The 14,002-nt window shown below is 38.4% G+C and overlaps 1 protein-coding gene across 4 annotated transcripts in view; it reads left to right on the top strand.

The window, feature by feature from the left end:
- Nucleotides 1–2,278, top strand: part of SGSM2 (small G protein signaling modulator 2) — a 507,049-nt gene extending 504,771 nt beyond the window's left edge. For all 4 annotated transcript variants that reach the window (XM_082247004.1, XM_082247002.1, XM_082247003.1 and 1 more), the window contains one exon: nt 1,304–2,278. In XM_082247004.1, the coding sequence (XP_082103130.1) occupies nt 1,304–1,392 (89 nt within the window). In that variant the 3' untranslated portion in view covers nt 1,393–2,278. The remainder of the gene's footprint in view (nt 1–1,303) is intronic.
- Nucleotides 2,279–14,002: the final 11,724 nt, after the last annotated feature.

The raw sequence follows: 14,002 nt of genomic DNA, 5'->3' as shown, positions 1-14,002 counted from the left end.
TTTTCATCCAGAACTGAAAGAATGTTGTAAATATTAGTTTAGATTCACATTTTTGTAATTGTGGCCAATGAAGTGCTCCAAGCAATGTGGAGGTTTGTATTTTCTTTTTTACAGTTAGTTAATTAAATGTATAATTTCAACTCAAAATTTGCCTTTTTTTCTCTTTTTTTTTTCTCTAATAAGAAACTAAAAAATATATCTAAAGCCAAGAAGAAACACTGCATGTATTGCAACTTAAAGTGGTAGTAAACTTTCTTTGTGTACTTTTATAATAAAGCTTACCTGTAGGTAAAATGAATATCTCCTAAATGGGCACTGTTTAGAAGTTATTCTAGCGAGCAGCAGCTGGTGACATCACTGGCGCATGTGCTCTAGCCTCTGAAGGAACGGCATACCCGCGGGAGTGACGACATCGCGGCTCGGCCAATTAAGCGGCCGCAGCCTGCGAACCCAGAAGGCAGACCTGGTGAAGATGGAAGCTTCTGCAGTGGTGACACTGCGCCCCTGGAGGGCTTTGTTTTAAGGTAATTCCTTCAAAGTATGCGATGCATTATGCCTTCGCCTTTTCAAAGGGTTTACTACTGCTTTAAGGGATCCTTAGATGTGGGGGTTGCCTTAATTTTTTTTACACTTTTTTCTTTTTATTTTCACCTGGTGATCCTCCATAGAAGGGGCAAAACCGAACTGTATCTAGGAGGAGCAGCGTTGTCACTCCAGGACGGGGGTGTATTTGAACTATATTACACCTCCTCACCAAATTATAGGGGGATGTGGTTTGTAATAGATAGCAAGGAACACTGGTAACTATTAACTATTGGATGAATGAACAGCTAAAGGTATATTCAACAGAGCAGCCCCAATCCTCCTCTTCTCAGGTCCCCCGCTGGTGCTCCTGGCCCCTCCTTCTTGCCGAGTGCCCCCAGAGCAAGCAGCTTGCTATGGCGCACCCAAGCAGGCTTGTTCCTGGTCAGCTGCTCTGCGCTTCCATTCACACACAGAGCCATGGCTCAGCCCTGCCCCTCTCTCTCCTCATTGGCTCACTGGCTGTGATTGACAGCAGCAGAAACCAATGGCCAAGGCTCTTGTTTACACCGCTGGATCACAATGGGGCTCATGTAAGTATTAAGGGGGGGGCTGCTGCACACAGAAGGTTTTTTACCCTCATGCATAGAATGCACTTTAATTTTCTGGATTGCATATATTGTCATGTAACTTTTGGTAAGCAAATAACTTTATTCTTTTAGTGTTCATAGATTAAATTCATAAGTGCTTTTATCTTTTTTTTTTGTTTTGTTTTTTTTAGAAATGGCTGAACATCATGATGCACAGTTAATCCTGAGGATAGCCCGGGAACTTGTACATAAGGTGCAAACTCTAATTGAAAACAAGTAACAAACTTCCACTTTTAACTGGAGACTATGAAAAAGCAGAATCAATGTCCAGAGGTGCTCCACAGGGCCTTCAACTGTGTCCAGCAGCAATGAAACGCAAACCTTTTGGGGAAAAGTCCCACCTTTCTAACTTATTTTATGAAAAAAACTGAATATTAATCGAAATAAAAAGATAGATGCCCTGCCTAAGTAAAGCAAAATGCATATCAGACACATATGTGGTTCTTTTAAGCGGGAAAGCAAAGAAATGGTAAACGTCTTCGGTGTTTGTGCACCAATAAACTCTGCTGCTGGAGTGATGGATAAATCATCTTGTCTTCTTAGACTGATATCCTATCCTTTATTGGCCAAGGAATTTATAAAAAAAAAAAAGCTGTTTCTGTTGACCTTATCAGGGGATACATGCCATCTACCACCATTTTACTAATCATGATGGAAAAATGTTTTGTATATTTTTGTTCAGCATGCAGCTGTATCTCTGTATTATCCCACTGTGATTGCCATGAAGGGCTGTTCAATGGCACCCTGGCATGAAATGGGCTGTTTGATGTAAAGTTAATATACGCTACCAATACAGGACATCTGCAAACCAAACTCCCATGAGCACTCACGTTTATAGGATCATCATGTGCCTATTTTGTAAGCATGTCAGTAAATCGTCTATGGTTGGTTGTGTAACTGACACATGAATCAGGTTAGCGCCTTGATTAAAAGTTAGAGTTGGTACAAAGGAAGTTTTGTATGAGCCAAAGTCATTGGGGATTAAGGAGTTTGGTGCTTATGTGAGGTCACTTCAGGTTCTAATTAGCGCTGATCAAGTCACCGAAAAAAATGTCAAAACTGTTTTAGGGTATTTTAAAGAAAGGGTTAATTTGTGCCTGTTATTTTTATAACTGGAATTAAAATGAAAATATCAAAGTGAAATTGCCCTTCTCAGGAGGAAAATAATTTATTTTACATAGAACAACGTCCTCCAATAGGTTCATAACGCACACTTAAAATTGAACCAAGTTGTGAAATAGTTTATATTTTAATCAATTGCCCTCTGCCAGATTGGTGTTGGTTTGGAGAAGGCTATCTTGTATGTGGCGATATCATTTGATATGGTAAGCAAGGTTTTCATTGGAAAAGCTGCCATTAGTTTCCCACTCATAATATCTCAGCATATCATGATTTGTTAATATGATTGCAGTATTATTGGAGCCTGAGTGGGGACACAGCCATAATGCATGATGGCTGTATGCATGTCCTTTGTGATTCTAAAGGTTCTTTTACTGTGTTTCATTTATCAGTTGATATATGTAATTATGTTATGTCTGTCTTGTCCTTGCTTAGATATTTAACAATATACAGTATGTGTGCCTGGAAGTTGCTGCTAGCCCTCTTTCACAAATAATAAGATGTCAGACTGAATCCATACCTCTCACATGCCTGGTTTTGGTATGATCCAGTCTTACTAGGACTAAATATTATCCATTTGTCCTGGTTCACAGTAATGTGACTAGGCCTGGATTGTGTTACCTGTAGGCAGCACATAGGTGTTTAGTTGGAGAACCTCAATAAACTAAAAACATATGGGAAAATCAAGTCAAGTCAAGTCAAGGTCCATATTAATAATAATAATATTCCCTGCTGCTCACCTTGATCTATAGTGCGTTCAGAGCTGGACTTGCCTTATTTCTTCCTTTCCTTTGTTACACGTGACGTTTGCTTTTCTATTAATACCATGTGCTGCTTTTGTCTTCCCCCATCACAAAAGCTGGATGACTTTCTGTAGATGCTAAACCTCAGAACACTGGATTTACACAATACGTGGCCTATACAATACAAACTTCACTGCCCTTTTTAAACTAGAAATCAAAAATAAAGTAGGCCATGATCAAAGCTGCCAGTTAGTTTTCTTCTGAATATACTGTATGTATTTTGTTAACTCCAACCTCTTTAACATTTTGGAATGAAATGTTTTAGAAATTGGCAGATCATCTTTTCTCAGTAGGGCTGGCTTTGAAAACATGGAATAGAAATTAAGTCATTGCCCTTGGCCAAGGAAGTTCAAGTGAAACAAGTTTCTGATTGCTGTAGGTAACAGCACCACTTTTGCTCCAGTTATATATTATACTTGTACCTTGTATTTTTGCCATGATAAATTCTGGACATATCATTAACTTTAGTAGTAAATCTACAGGTTTGTCAATTAAAAGAATGCCCAATGGTCATTTGAAAAGTGCAGTAGCATTAGAAATTAGACTTTTTTCACAGTCTGATTAGTAAAGAGATGATGTTACTATGGACTACTGCACTTCACAATGGTCATTGCACTTAGCACATTTATGTTTAATAAAACCATAGTTCTTTTGATAGAACATTAATCATTAAAAATGTATCCTTGCTCAACCTGTCCCAACTATTCATGTCACTATAACCAGTCACATTTGTATCAACCTTTTTTACTGCTGTTGTATTTTGTTGTATGGTGTTTTCATAATTCCTAAAATATATTTTCTTTACACTGATGGATGCAAAGACCAAAAGACAAGGGAACAATATTGCTAATAGAAATTAATTATTAATTAATTTAAGGACTTATGTGAATGTATTGGAAAAACAACATATACTGTATGTTTTTTTTACACTTGTCTACCTTGGTATTCTATTGTTCTTCCTAATTTTAGAAGCAAATATAGATAACTTCTTTTAACGCAACCAACATATCTTCATAGCACAGATTTAGGATTTTGTGTTGTTTTTAGAAAGAAACATTAGCTAGAAGCAGATAAATACAGGTAGCTTTCCGGAGCCAACCAGTTAAAATAGTAGTCATCTAGCTAATCTAAAGAGTAATTCCACTTTTGTTGAGAAAAAAAATATTCCCTTCATGGTGGTTCATGTACATTGCAAGGAATTAAAAAAAATTATTGCAGATTCTTGCCTTTTGTTATTCTGAAGAAATAGCTATTTGTCCGTGTCCATGTGCAGAGTTACTGTGAATGGGAATGACTTTGTTATTTTTAATTAGCTGCTACACTTGCAGGGTTCTAATGAGGATGGCAGGGTCTGCATTCCTTTAGACATGATTTCCCCTTTGGGAGTTTCACCAAAATGACATTCGTGTTTCAGGGGATGCCCAAAATCTGACTTATATCTTATTGCAGACTTCTGGGAAAATCAGTAAGCCAATCACACAAGCAGGAAATTACATTTCTGGGGGTTGTTCCATGCACCATCTGTGTGTAGAACGCCCCCAGGTTACAATACTGCATTGCATTTTACAGAAAATGACATCACTGTAGATTGAAAAGGAAAGATCATTTTTTATAACATTCAATATCAATATGTTGTGTAGCAATTGTATGTGCTATATTATTATTATTATTATTTTTTAATCTGCTATTTGTTCACTATGAAAGTTGAGTTACCCTTTAGGGAAGCAGAGGGAATATATATGTAGCAAAAACCAGTTTGAAAATGTTGGGTGCCAGCTTGAATTTTTTTAGACTAGGGGTATGTAGATGCTCTCTTAACACCAGCCCTACCACAAGCACAATAGAAACCTAATGAAGTAAACTAGCACTGATGGAATTCTGCAAACCTCATGTTTGGGTTTCTTAGCCAAGCATAGCTGCACAGATTGTAGGCAGGACCAGCTACTGTATGAATATTAAAATGTTTAGAGCACAGGAGTAGATTTACTAAAACTGGAGAATCTGGTGCAGATGTGCATCGTAGCCAATCAACTTCTAACCTCAGCTTGTTCAATTAAGCTTTGGCAATAGAACCTGGGAGCTGATTGCTTTCTATGCACAAGTGAGCCTGACTTTGCATTCTTCAGCTTTAGTAAAAATAAACTCATTGTCCCTCATGTGTTGTTGTTTTTTTTTTTTTTTTGTTTTTTTATAACAAACATGTCATACTTACCTGGGAGAGCAGAGAGAGCTCTCGTGCACAGTGCTGGATCGAAAACGGGCTCAGGTAACTATATAAGGGGGGCTGAGAAACCTAGACACAGAAAGTTTTTTTACCCTAATCCAGAGAATGCATTAATAATAAAAATCTTGAGGCTTTAAAACCACTTTAAGTTTAGCTGTTACTTAGCAATGTCAGACATGACAAACATTAATGTTGTTATAGTACATTTAGTTGTACCACTCAATGATAGGGGGGCTGGAGGAGCCACTGTACACAGAAGGTTTTTTACCTTCATGCATAGAATGCAGAAGGTAAAAAACCTTGTGCCTTTACAACCACTTTAAGGGCCATTTTCGGCAGGCTTTTGATCACTTCACATGGGTTTTGCATTCCCATGCAAGTGTAAGGGACTGCAAAACCCATTTAAAACAGGCTAAATGAAGGTCAGAATGAAGTCAACTATCATTCAATTCTAAATAATCTCAGAAGAACCTGAAACCTTGATGTCAAACTGATACCACTGATGTAAGCCCAAAGCTCATTGGCACAGACTCAAACATTGATGTCTTCTGCATTCATAACATAATGAATGCAATTCAAGGTTAATCATACAAATACAGATCTGCCCACCCTAATAAACTCTGCTCAAAAGAACTAGTTTAATCAAGGCTTAATTTTAACATAAGTAATATTGTAAGGTTGATATGTTTGGTTTGGTATGTAATTCGTTTTACTATACTTTACTCTTATAGTTATCATCAAATTAGGCCAGCAAAAGATAATATGCCTGAAAAACAAGATGTTCATTAGTATTGTAACAATAGACTCAAGGTTTATTTACTGAATGAAAACCATTGTTAAAATGATACTCACTCTGTGAAGGGTGATTGGCTCTCACAAAGCATAAAGCTATTGAGACCAGGCAGAACCAGCAATGTAAGTCAGCTGTTATTTGATTTATTTTTTCAGAATTGTGTGTGTTTAAAGTGTGTTGCAGTCTATCGCATTTCCCAAGGAAAGCTTAATTACAGAAGTGGAAAGCACAGGGATACACTTTAGAAGAATGTTGCTGCTCCTTCGTAGTCCGATTAGCAGGATGGCGTGGATCAGTTACCAAACTATTTTGCTTTTTTTGTAATCATAAAATGTGAGGTCACTTACCTACCTATGCAGTATAGCAGGGATCTCCATATCATTAGCATTGCTGAAATAGGCTGCAAATCTTCTGACAGATTAGGCAGTATACCTTAAATGTTTCAACTGTCCATTTGGATGTCTGTCCAGAATTCAGCCTTACTACTTTTGAATATGTTATTGAATCTGGGATTAGGTGTGTTCTCAATAGCGTCACTAAATTCACCATTTTTTACTTCATGTTTTCCAAGATTATACTGGAATTGTAATACGGTGTGGTGTTGTTTTTGGAAACTGTGACCACAGCCAGGCAGGACGGTAACCAGGAAATTGAAAATCAAATTGGTATAGGTTACTTTGCCACTATACCGCCACATCATATCTATACCGCCTTTCTGCCATAAAGGCATTTGAAACTTGTATCTTGATTCATGCATACCCCTGGCTAATGTACCTAAACATATCTTTTATTATTGTTGAAAAACAATAGTCATTTTAGAAGTACAGGAACAATTTAAAACCATTTAACAACCCTTTAATATTCTAGATTATTCTAGTCTTTATTATTCCTAATGTCATTTTCATTTAAAACTAGAATTGGAATTTGGATAGTTTTTTTTCAACATTGCAAGTAGTAAAGTAATTGGTTACCAAAATAACCATAGACAGGTTTTCACTTTTAGTAACCCGCTTTAGAATAAATAATTCTGTGATTTACAAAGGAAACTTATTCATAATACTACATCCTAATAAAATAGTTATTAGATTAAGCCTAAGTGTAGCTAAAATTAAACAATGGAGGAAGATGTCATATAAAAAAGAGGAATCAGCACATGGGACACATCCTAATGACTGCAATGTCCCTTATGCTGAGTTTTCTGTTTTTACCTTTGGCTACACATAGATTATGTTTAGCCAATATTTATTTTCTATAGTTTCGGATAACATGGGGAAGGATTAGAACCCCTGTCGGGTTTTTACTGCTTTCCTGGGCTTTGGTAAAGAGATTGACCTTCCCTTACTGTAATTGTCACAATGGTTTTACTAGACAAGAATTGAGGAAAAATCTTCAACAGAGGCACAGAAAGCAATAAAAGGCTGACATGGGCACTAGCTTTTCCCTTCTGTTTGGATTGCTGTGGCAGATTTTCTATCTCCCTGTTTAGTAAAACTCGAAAGAAAAGAATTCCCCTAGAGGCGGGACTTTAAAGGCAACCACCCATCCAACAAAAGTGTACTACAAAATTGTAAAAATTATATAGTTTATTTAAAGATGGTAAAATGGCAAAAGCGGTACATCTAAATATAGATACTATAAAAAAACAAACAAACATCTATGCAGCTTGCAAAATACATCACATGTGAAAAACTGAGAGTTGAGCGCAAGAATTCCAGAAAGAGATCTGCCGCATTTTGGGCGTGGCCTTCTTCAGAGGTTAGATGGAAATCATTTCTAAATATTAGTGAAAAAGATATATATAAATAACTTTCATGACAAATATATGGGTCATGACAGTATATCTAAATACATTGCATCTGTTATACCTTGTAATATAAAAGTAAAATATATAAGTGATACGCACCGCTCTAGTTACTCAATAGTGGTGTATAAGGCCGCATGTGAGTGTTGCCACACTTGACTGTGGTGTAGCACAAAAGAAGGCCCCTAATTATGGCTGGGGCAAGGAACAGATCTTCAAAATACGAATACATCTGAATGGAGTAATATATATGTAGTGCCCAAATGGTTGGGTCAATATTGCCTCACGGTCAATCCCACAAGGATCCCGGAGGGCCCACAATGGGTGTCTACAGAAGTAGGGATAAATAGATAATTGTAAAATGTCAAGTATGGGCCAAAGATAGTAAATAATTCATGAGTCAATACCTGTGAAATATGTACAATATTATAACCCCAGGTGATTTATGATGCTTTGTATAGAGAAGAGTAAATCCGTATCAGGCGGCAGGTAGTGGTCTCTACGGAGACCCATCTAGATACAAAAGGGATAAATATGAGGAAAAATCTTGTATCTATTTATAAGGGAGGTCCAAAGTAGGGAGAAGTGAAGAAAAGAAGAGAAAAAAGGAAGTATGGGAAACCACCAAAGGGTTTCAAGTCATTGTGCACAATCTGTGCAAAATGAGCACAGTACCACATGTAAGTGACCAGTCCAAAATAAGAAATTAAGTGAAAACCTCATGTGCAGTGTCATACTGTGTAGGACAAATGCTACAGAGCAAAGAGAAAAGAGGACACTAAAACATCTGGCTGTAAAAAAAGATATTGCATTCCAAGGGTGTACCACTCTAAATGGTTTCATTAAATGAGGAGTATAATAAACCAGCAGTGATGTGCCCAGAACGTGCAGGATGTGTGAGGAGGTAGGAAGTGAATGTGCACCGTGTTGCCAAGTCTGACCGAGTACTATACAGAGTGCCCATTAAGTGTTAGACCCCAAGAGGCGACCAAAGTTATCCAGCAATAAGGAAAGGTGGTCAGAGGAGGATACGGAATAAAAATAATAATAAATGTACCTGCTGCAAGGAAAGACTCACTTCCACCGGCTCGGTAAGAACATGAAGACCCCCGTGGCCGGTTAAAAAGACGCCCACGCATGCGCCGCACCGATCAGTAGAGCATTGTTTTTTATAGTATCTGTATTTAGATGTACAGCTTAATGCGATTTTACCATGTTTAAATAAACTATATCATTTTTACAATTTTGTATTACACTTTTGTTGGATGGGTGGTTGCCTTTAAAGTCCCTCCTCTAGGGGAATTCTTTTCTTTTGAAATTCTATTAGGGATGTCGGCAACACCCATCCAGACACCCATAGCTGAACAAACATACAATTTCTGTTTAGTGAAACAGTTGTCAATAAGTAAGAGGAAATCTTTCTACTGGAGTCCCAGATACCTGTAACAACGATTCTAATCCTTTCCTACTCAATCAAAAGCTAAGAACCTAGTGTTTTCAAAAGGAGGTCAACAATGGCAGCATATTTCTTTAATGATGGGTTTCCTTCAAACTAGAATTTAAATCATTACCTAACAAGCGTTGAAGCTGTGTAGAACAGTGTCTGGCAGCAGTTGATGCAACTTAACAGGACAGTTTCTCTTGATTTGCTTCTGGTACTGAACAGGAACATCTTACCGAAAAGGCACGCTGGGCAGTTGCCCAGTGACCCAACCCATGTCAAGCATTAGTTCATTAGATTCCCGTATGAGTTCTGTCACCGAACTTAGCAGGTGGCAAGCGCCTGTTGGCCTGCTCCGCTGTCAGGCCACTAGGGCCGTGGAGGGGGGAGCCCACAACTGCAGGAATGCCTGTCTGCCTCCATGGGAACAGGCACACACAGGACAGTGAAGTCTGACTCCTGTCCGTGTGTGTGTGTTCTTCGGACTCAGCACCCGAACTTGGAAGCTGTCATTAGCCTGGCATTGCTGTACCAATAAATATCGCCTTATCGATAATTTGCATTTTTATTCTCATGGGTGATTGTGTATGCAGGGCCCCAGTGCCCCAGTGCCCCAGTGCACTGCATTGCCTGGGGCCCTTTAATCCTCTTAAGATGGCACTGGTACTGAAACCAGGTGCTTATCTACTCAGTAACTACAATTTGTATAGGGTTCAGTAAACCCTACTAGCAGCATTACATCATTCCTTTCACCCTGCATTGTATGGGGCTGCAGTACACACAGTGTACACACATAGGCTTTTATACAAAGACACAAATTTTCAGTTTTGAGTATTTTTTTAAAGCTAATCTGAACAACTTTAGCACCTTATTTAAGCCATAATGTAATGCTGTGCCAATTTAGAATAATTTTATACTTTTATTGCCAAACATTTTGTTGGCAATTTATTCTACCCTTAACGTATTATTTTTAAAGCAAAGAAAATGGAAGCTGGGAAAGGGCATTACTCTAGGTAGCATACTATCTGTATTTTACATTTTTTTCAGCTTTTTTTTTTTTTATCCATTGGTGTTTTATCAATCTATATTCTTTAAACTTTTTTTTTTTTATCTTACTTTAGATACTGAAAACTACATAATTTAGTGGCTAAATAGGGGGAAAGACATTAAAATAAAACACATTTTTTAAAAAGGCCCCACAGCACATGAGACATAGCCTGTACAGGACTACATTTTGGTCCTGACGCTTCCTGTCTTTGAGATTTCAGGTACATACTTTAACAAATTATATAGAACTGGATATTTTTGTAATGTAATATGAATGTTTTCAGTATGCCTATTACTAAGATATTAATGGCAGCCTTTGCCATAAAAGTTACAGTCTTTTATGACATCTTTCCCACCACTGTGCCAATCTGTGGGCACATCGCCCAACATTTATTGTACATTGTTGTTGCTTTCTTTTTACATTTGGAAATGAATGTTACCCATCCCCAAGCACTGCCATTTATCAATCAGATCTATTTATCTTTAAATGTAAAATATAAATAAACCATGGTTGGAACTTTTGTGAGTAAACCTTTGTGTCTTGTTATTTCTTTTATTTAATGTTACCATTATTTTAACAGCATATAGTAATATCAGCTATTGATACAGAATCACTTAAATCACAGAATGCATTGGACGCTACTTGTATTATAGTGTTAACCTTTGACTTAAGGTCCACAGTTGGATTGAATTTACCACATCTAAGGGACTGGGTGTATGGTGCCACATCCCAATAAATTGAGAGAAAAGAGAGAAAGGAAAAATTACCTTCAATGCTAAATTATAATTATAATGATATTTGTACTGTTAAAATTTTCCTCAACTTTTTCACACAATCCCATGATGTCAAAATCAAATAAAATAGCAGCGCTCAAATATATAAATTCCAAGTAGTCCCCCAGTGAAATATTTGAACACTGTGAAGGAAAAAAAACGATGTGTCCACCACCAGGAGAGCTAAAACATGCAGCCTCTTACCAGATGACACAGGATAAACAGCAGTCAGATATAACACGTGTCAATCACTTGGTCATTTGAATTCGATCAGAAAGGGCATATATCAATGGCTTGAGTGTTTAGATATGATCACACAATCCCTATGGGCATATTCTCCAAGGTGCACACATAAAGAATCAATAGAGCAATAATTGCGCAGAAATCTTTTAAAAGTATTTATTTGAACCAACAAATGCCTGCACACAGGATACACACATTATCTCCAAAATAACTGACATAAAAATGGCAAAGATGTGGTGTAGGTTTGCTTCAAGCAAAAAACATGGCTGACCTCCAATAGCATGCAACGCCAGCTTCATGTGGTTAAGCTCCTCACAACATGTTTCGTCATAACTGACATCATCAGGGGGCGTCCCATGATGTCCCTGATGAAGCAGCTGTGAACCGCGAAACGTGTTGGCATTGATTAGCAGGACACAAAGTTGATGTACAATTATACATGGTGGTTATGTACTCTTTCACTTATTATTTTATTGGGATCCAATACATATATTGTTTTATCTACTTGTGTTGTTACTTTATTACAGTGCCTTTAAAGTCCCCTGGCATTGAAGACAGTTTTTCCTTCCCTTTTTTTCTCTTAAAGTCTACAGTTGTGATGGTTTATTTTTGGGCCAATTCAGACTGGCTCCAGTACAATACTAAATACTGTAGAAGGTCCCTATACATAAAATATCCAGAAAAGCCATGCTTGAAAAAGAAGGCAGCAAATACATACCTATCCTGCTGCCCCTTTGCTGCTGAACACTGCTCTGATGCTGTGAAATCATCCCTGGAGTCTGCTGGGAAACCAACACTTAATCATCTGGGTCACCTGCAGCTCTCACTGGTTCGTTCCTGAAACTTCCGAACCCTACACTATACAGTAGTGATTAGGAGGAACCACAGAGTGCTGCCGGGGATCTAAAAGTTCAGTACTCCTGAGAGTGACAGTTTCCTAGAATATTTTTGGGGACCATTTCAAAGCAATGCAGCGATGTTTGGCAGCAGGGTATGCCATAAAGTATTTCACTTCTTCACCCACACCCCTATGGATGTTATATTGGGACACCATTGCCATGTAAATGCAGCTGCTGTGTCCCCTTTTGACATCACTGGCTGGTACTGCCTGCACGGGGATGCGAGGAACACCTGTGCATCCCCGAGTGGGTAAACACGGCCCTGCAAGGTCATACGGGATAGTACACCCTGTCAAAATCAGGCTTTATGTATGATTTTAACTAAAACTAAATAATACCGCACTAAAATACCCACAGTGAAGAACTGAAATTATCCCAGAACACAAAAATAATGCATAAACATCCAATTAAACCTTGTATCAAACATGTGTGTAGTATCAAATGAAAAAGTCACATTAACCATGCATTAAAACAATAAAAAATAGGTGAAGAACAAACAAATACAAAAATAGTCCATGCACAAGTGTAAATGCTGGATCAAAAGTTGGAGAAACAGCCTCCAAAGCTGTTGCAGTGCCACGTACAGTGCTTCTAACTCCTGATTAGTGTTAAAAAAAAACACAAACAAGTGGTCCACTTCTATTGAATAGAAATCCCCCTGAGGAAGACACGTGACCCTGTGTTGACACGCGCAGGATCGGGACCAGGACGGTGACAACATCTGCACACTAGCGTGGACCTAGTAGCTGGATTGTTATGTGAGGCTTGTGTGAGAAGAGCAGTGTTTTCAAAACACGGATTGTTTTTATGCTTGTCAGAGTCTGGTGCACTGAGAGCACCAGAAAAATGTGAGCAACCTGTACTATACCTAATAAAATCATTTTTTGGAGGATAGAAGCACTATAAAAAAGTGCAATTTTGCCACATGATTTTGGTATGATTTTGCCACATAAAATATGTTTAGCAACAAGATCACTTTAAAGAGAACCAGTAATAACTAGGCTCACACAACAATCTGAATATTCAGTCTGAATTCTGATAACTGCATTCCTACTTTTTCGGATTTGCCCACTTGTTTAGTCTTACCTATTTTGTTCAAATTACTACTTCATCTCAACAAGACAATGTCACCCTGCTCATGCAAAAGGCCCCCCAGACCCCCTTATAATCACTGTACCAGCAACTTGTGGGTGGGGTCATCTGTACCCTACATGCAGGGCTACCTTTCATGCAGAGTGCGCTCATCAATGCCTGGGACCAGGTGGAGACTGTGGTCATGTGAAGAATCAATAATTAGGGCAGTTCCCCGACTTCACCGTTTGTAGCAATAAAGTGCAAAGTTTCTCTGGAAAGGGACTTGTCCCATGTTACCACACACTGCACTTGTATGCTTGCATTAGGAGTAATGTGCTAAGCCTGGGCCCACCCCACCAGTCCAGCATACCTCTGTTACCTCACTCCCAGTAACAGAATGGGGTCCCATTGAGCACATAGCATGGATCTTATGTATGCTCCTTAACACCTTCATTCCTGTACCTTGTGATCAGGCCATAGATCTGCATACTGAAGGTTTGGATCCAGTTGCTGTCGGATACTAACCGCTAGGGAGGGAGCCAGGCAATGACCCCCTTGCTACCAGAGGACCTGTCACCTTACCAGGTACCACACCTAAGGACTGGTTGCTTG

The sequence above is a fragment of the Pelophylax lessonae genome, assembly GCF_965119305.1.
Source record: "Pelophylax lessonae genome assembly, chromosome: 2".
In the NCBI taxonomy this organism is placed as follows: Eukaryota; Metazoa; Chordata; class Amphibia; order Anura; family Ranidae; genus Pelophylax; species Pelophylax lessonae.
This window is presented reverse-complemented; position numbering and strand designations above follow the sequence as displayed.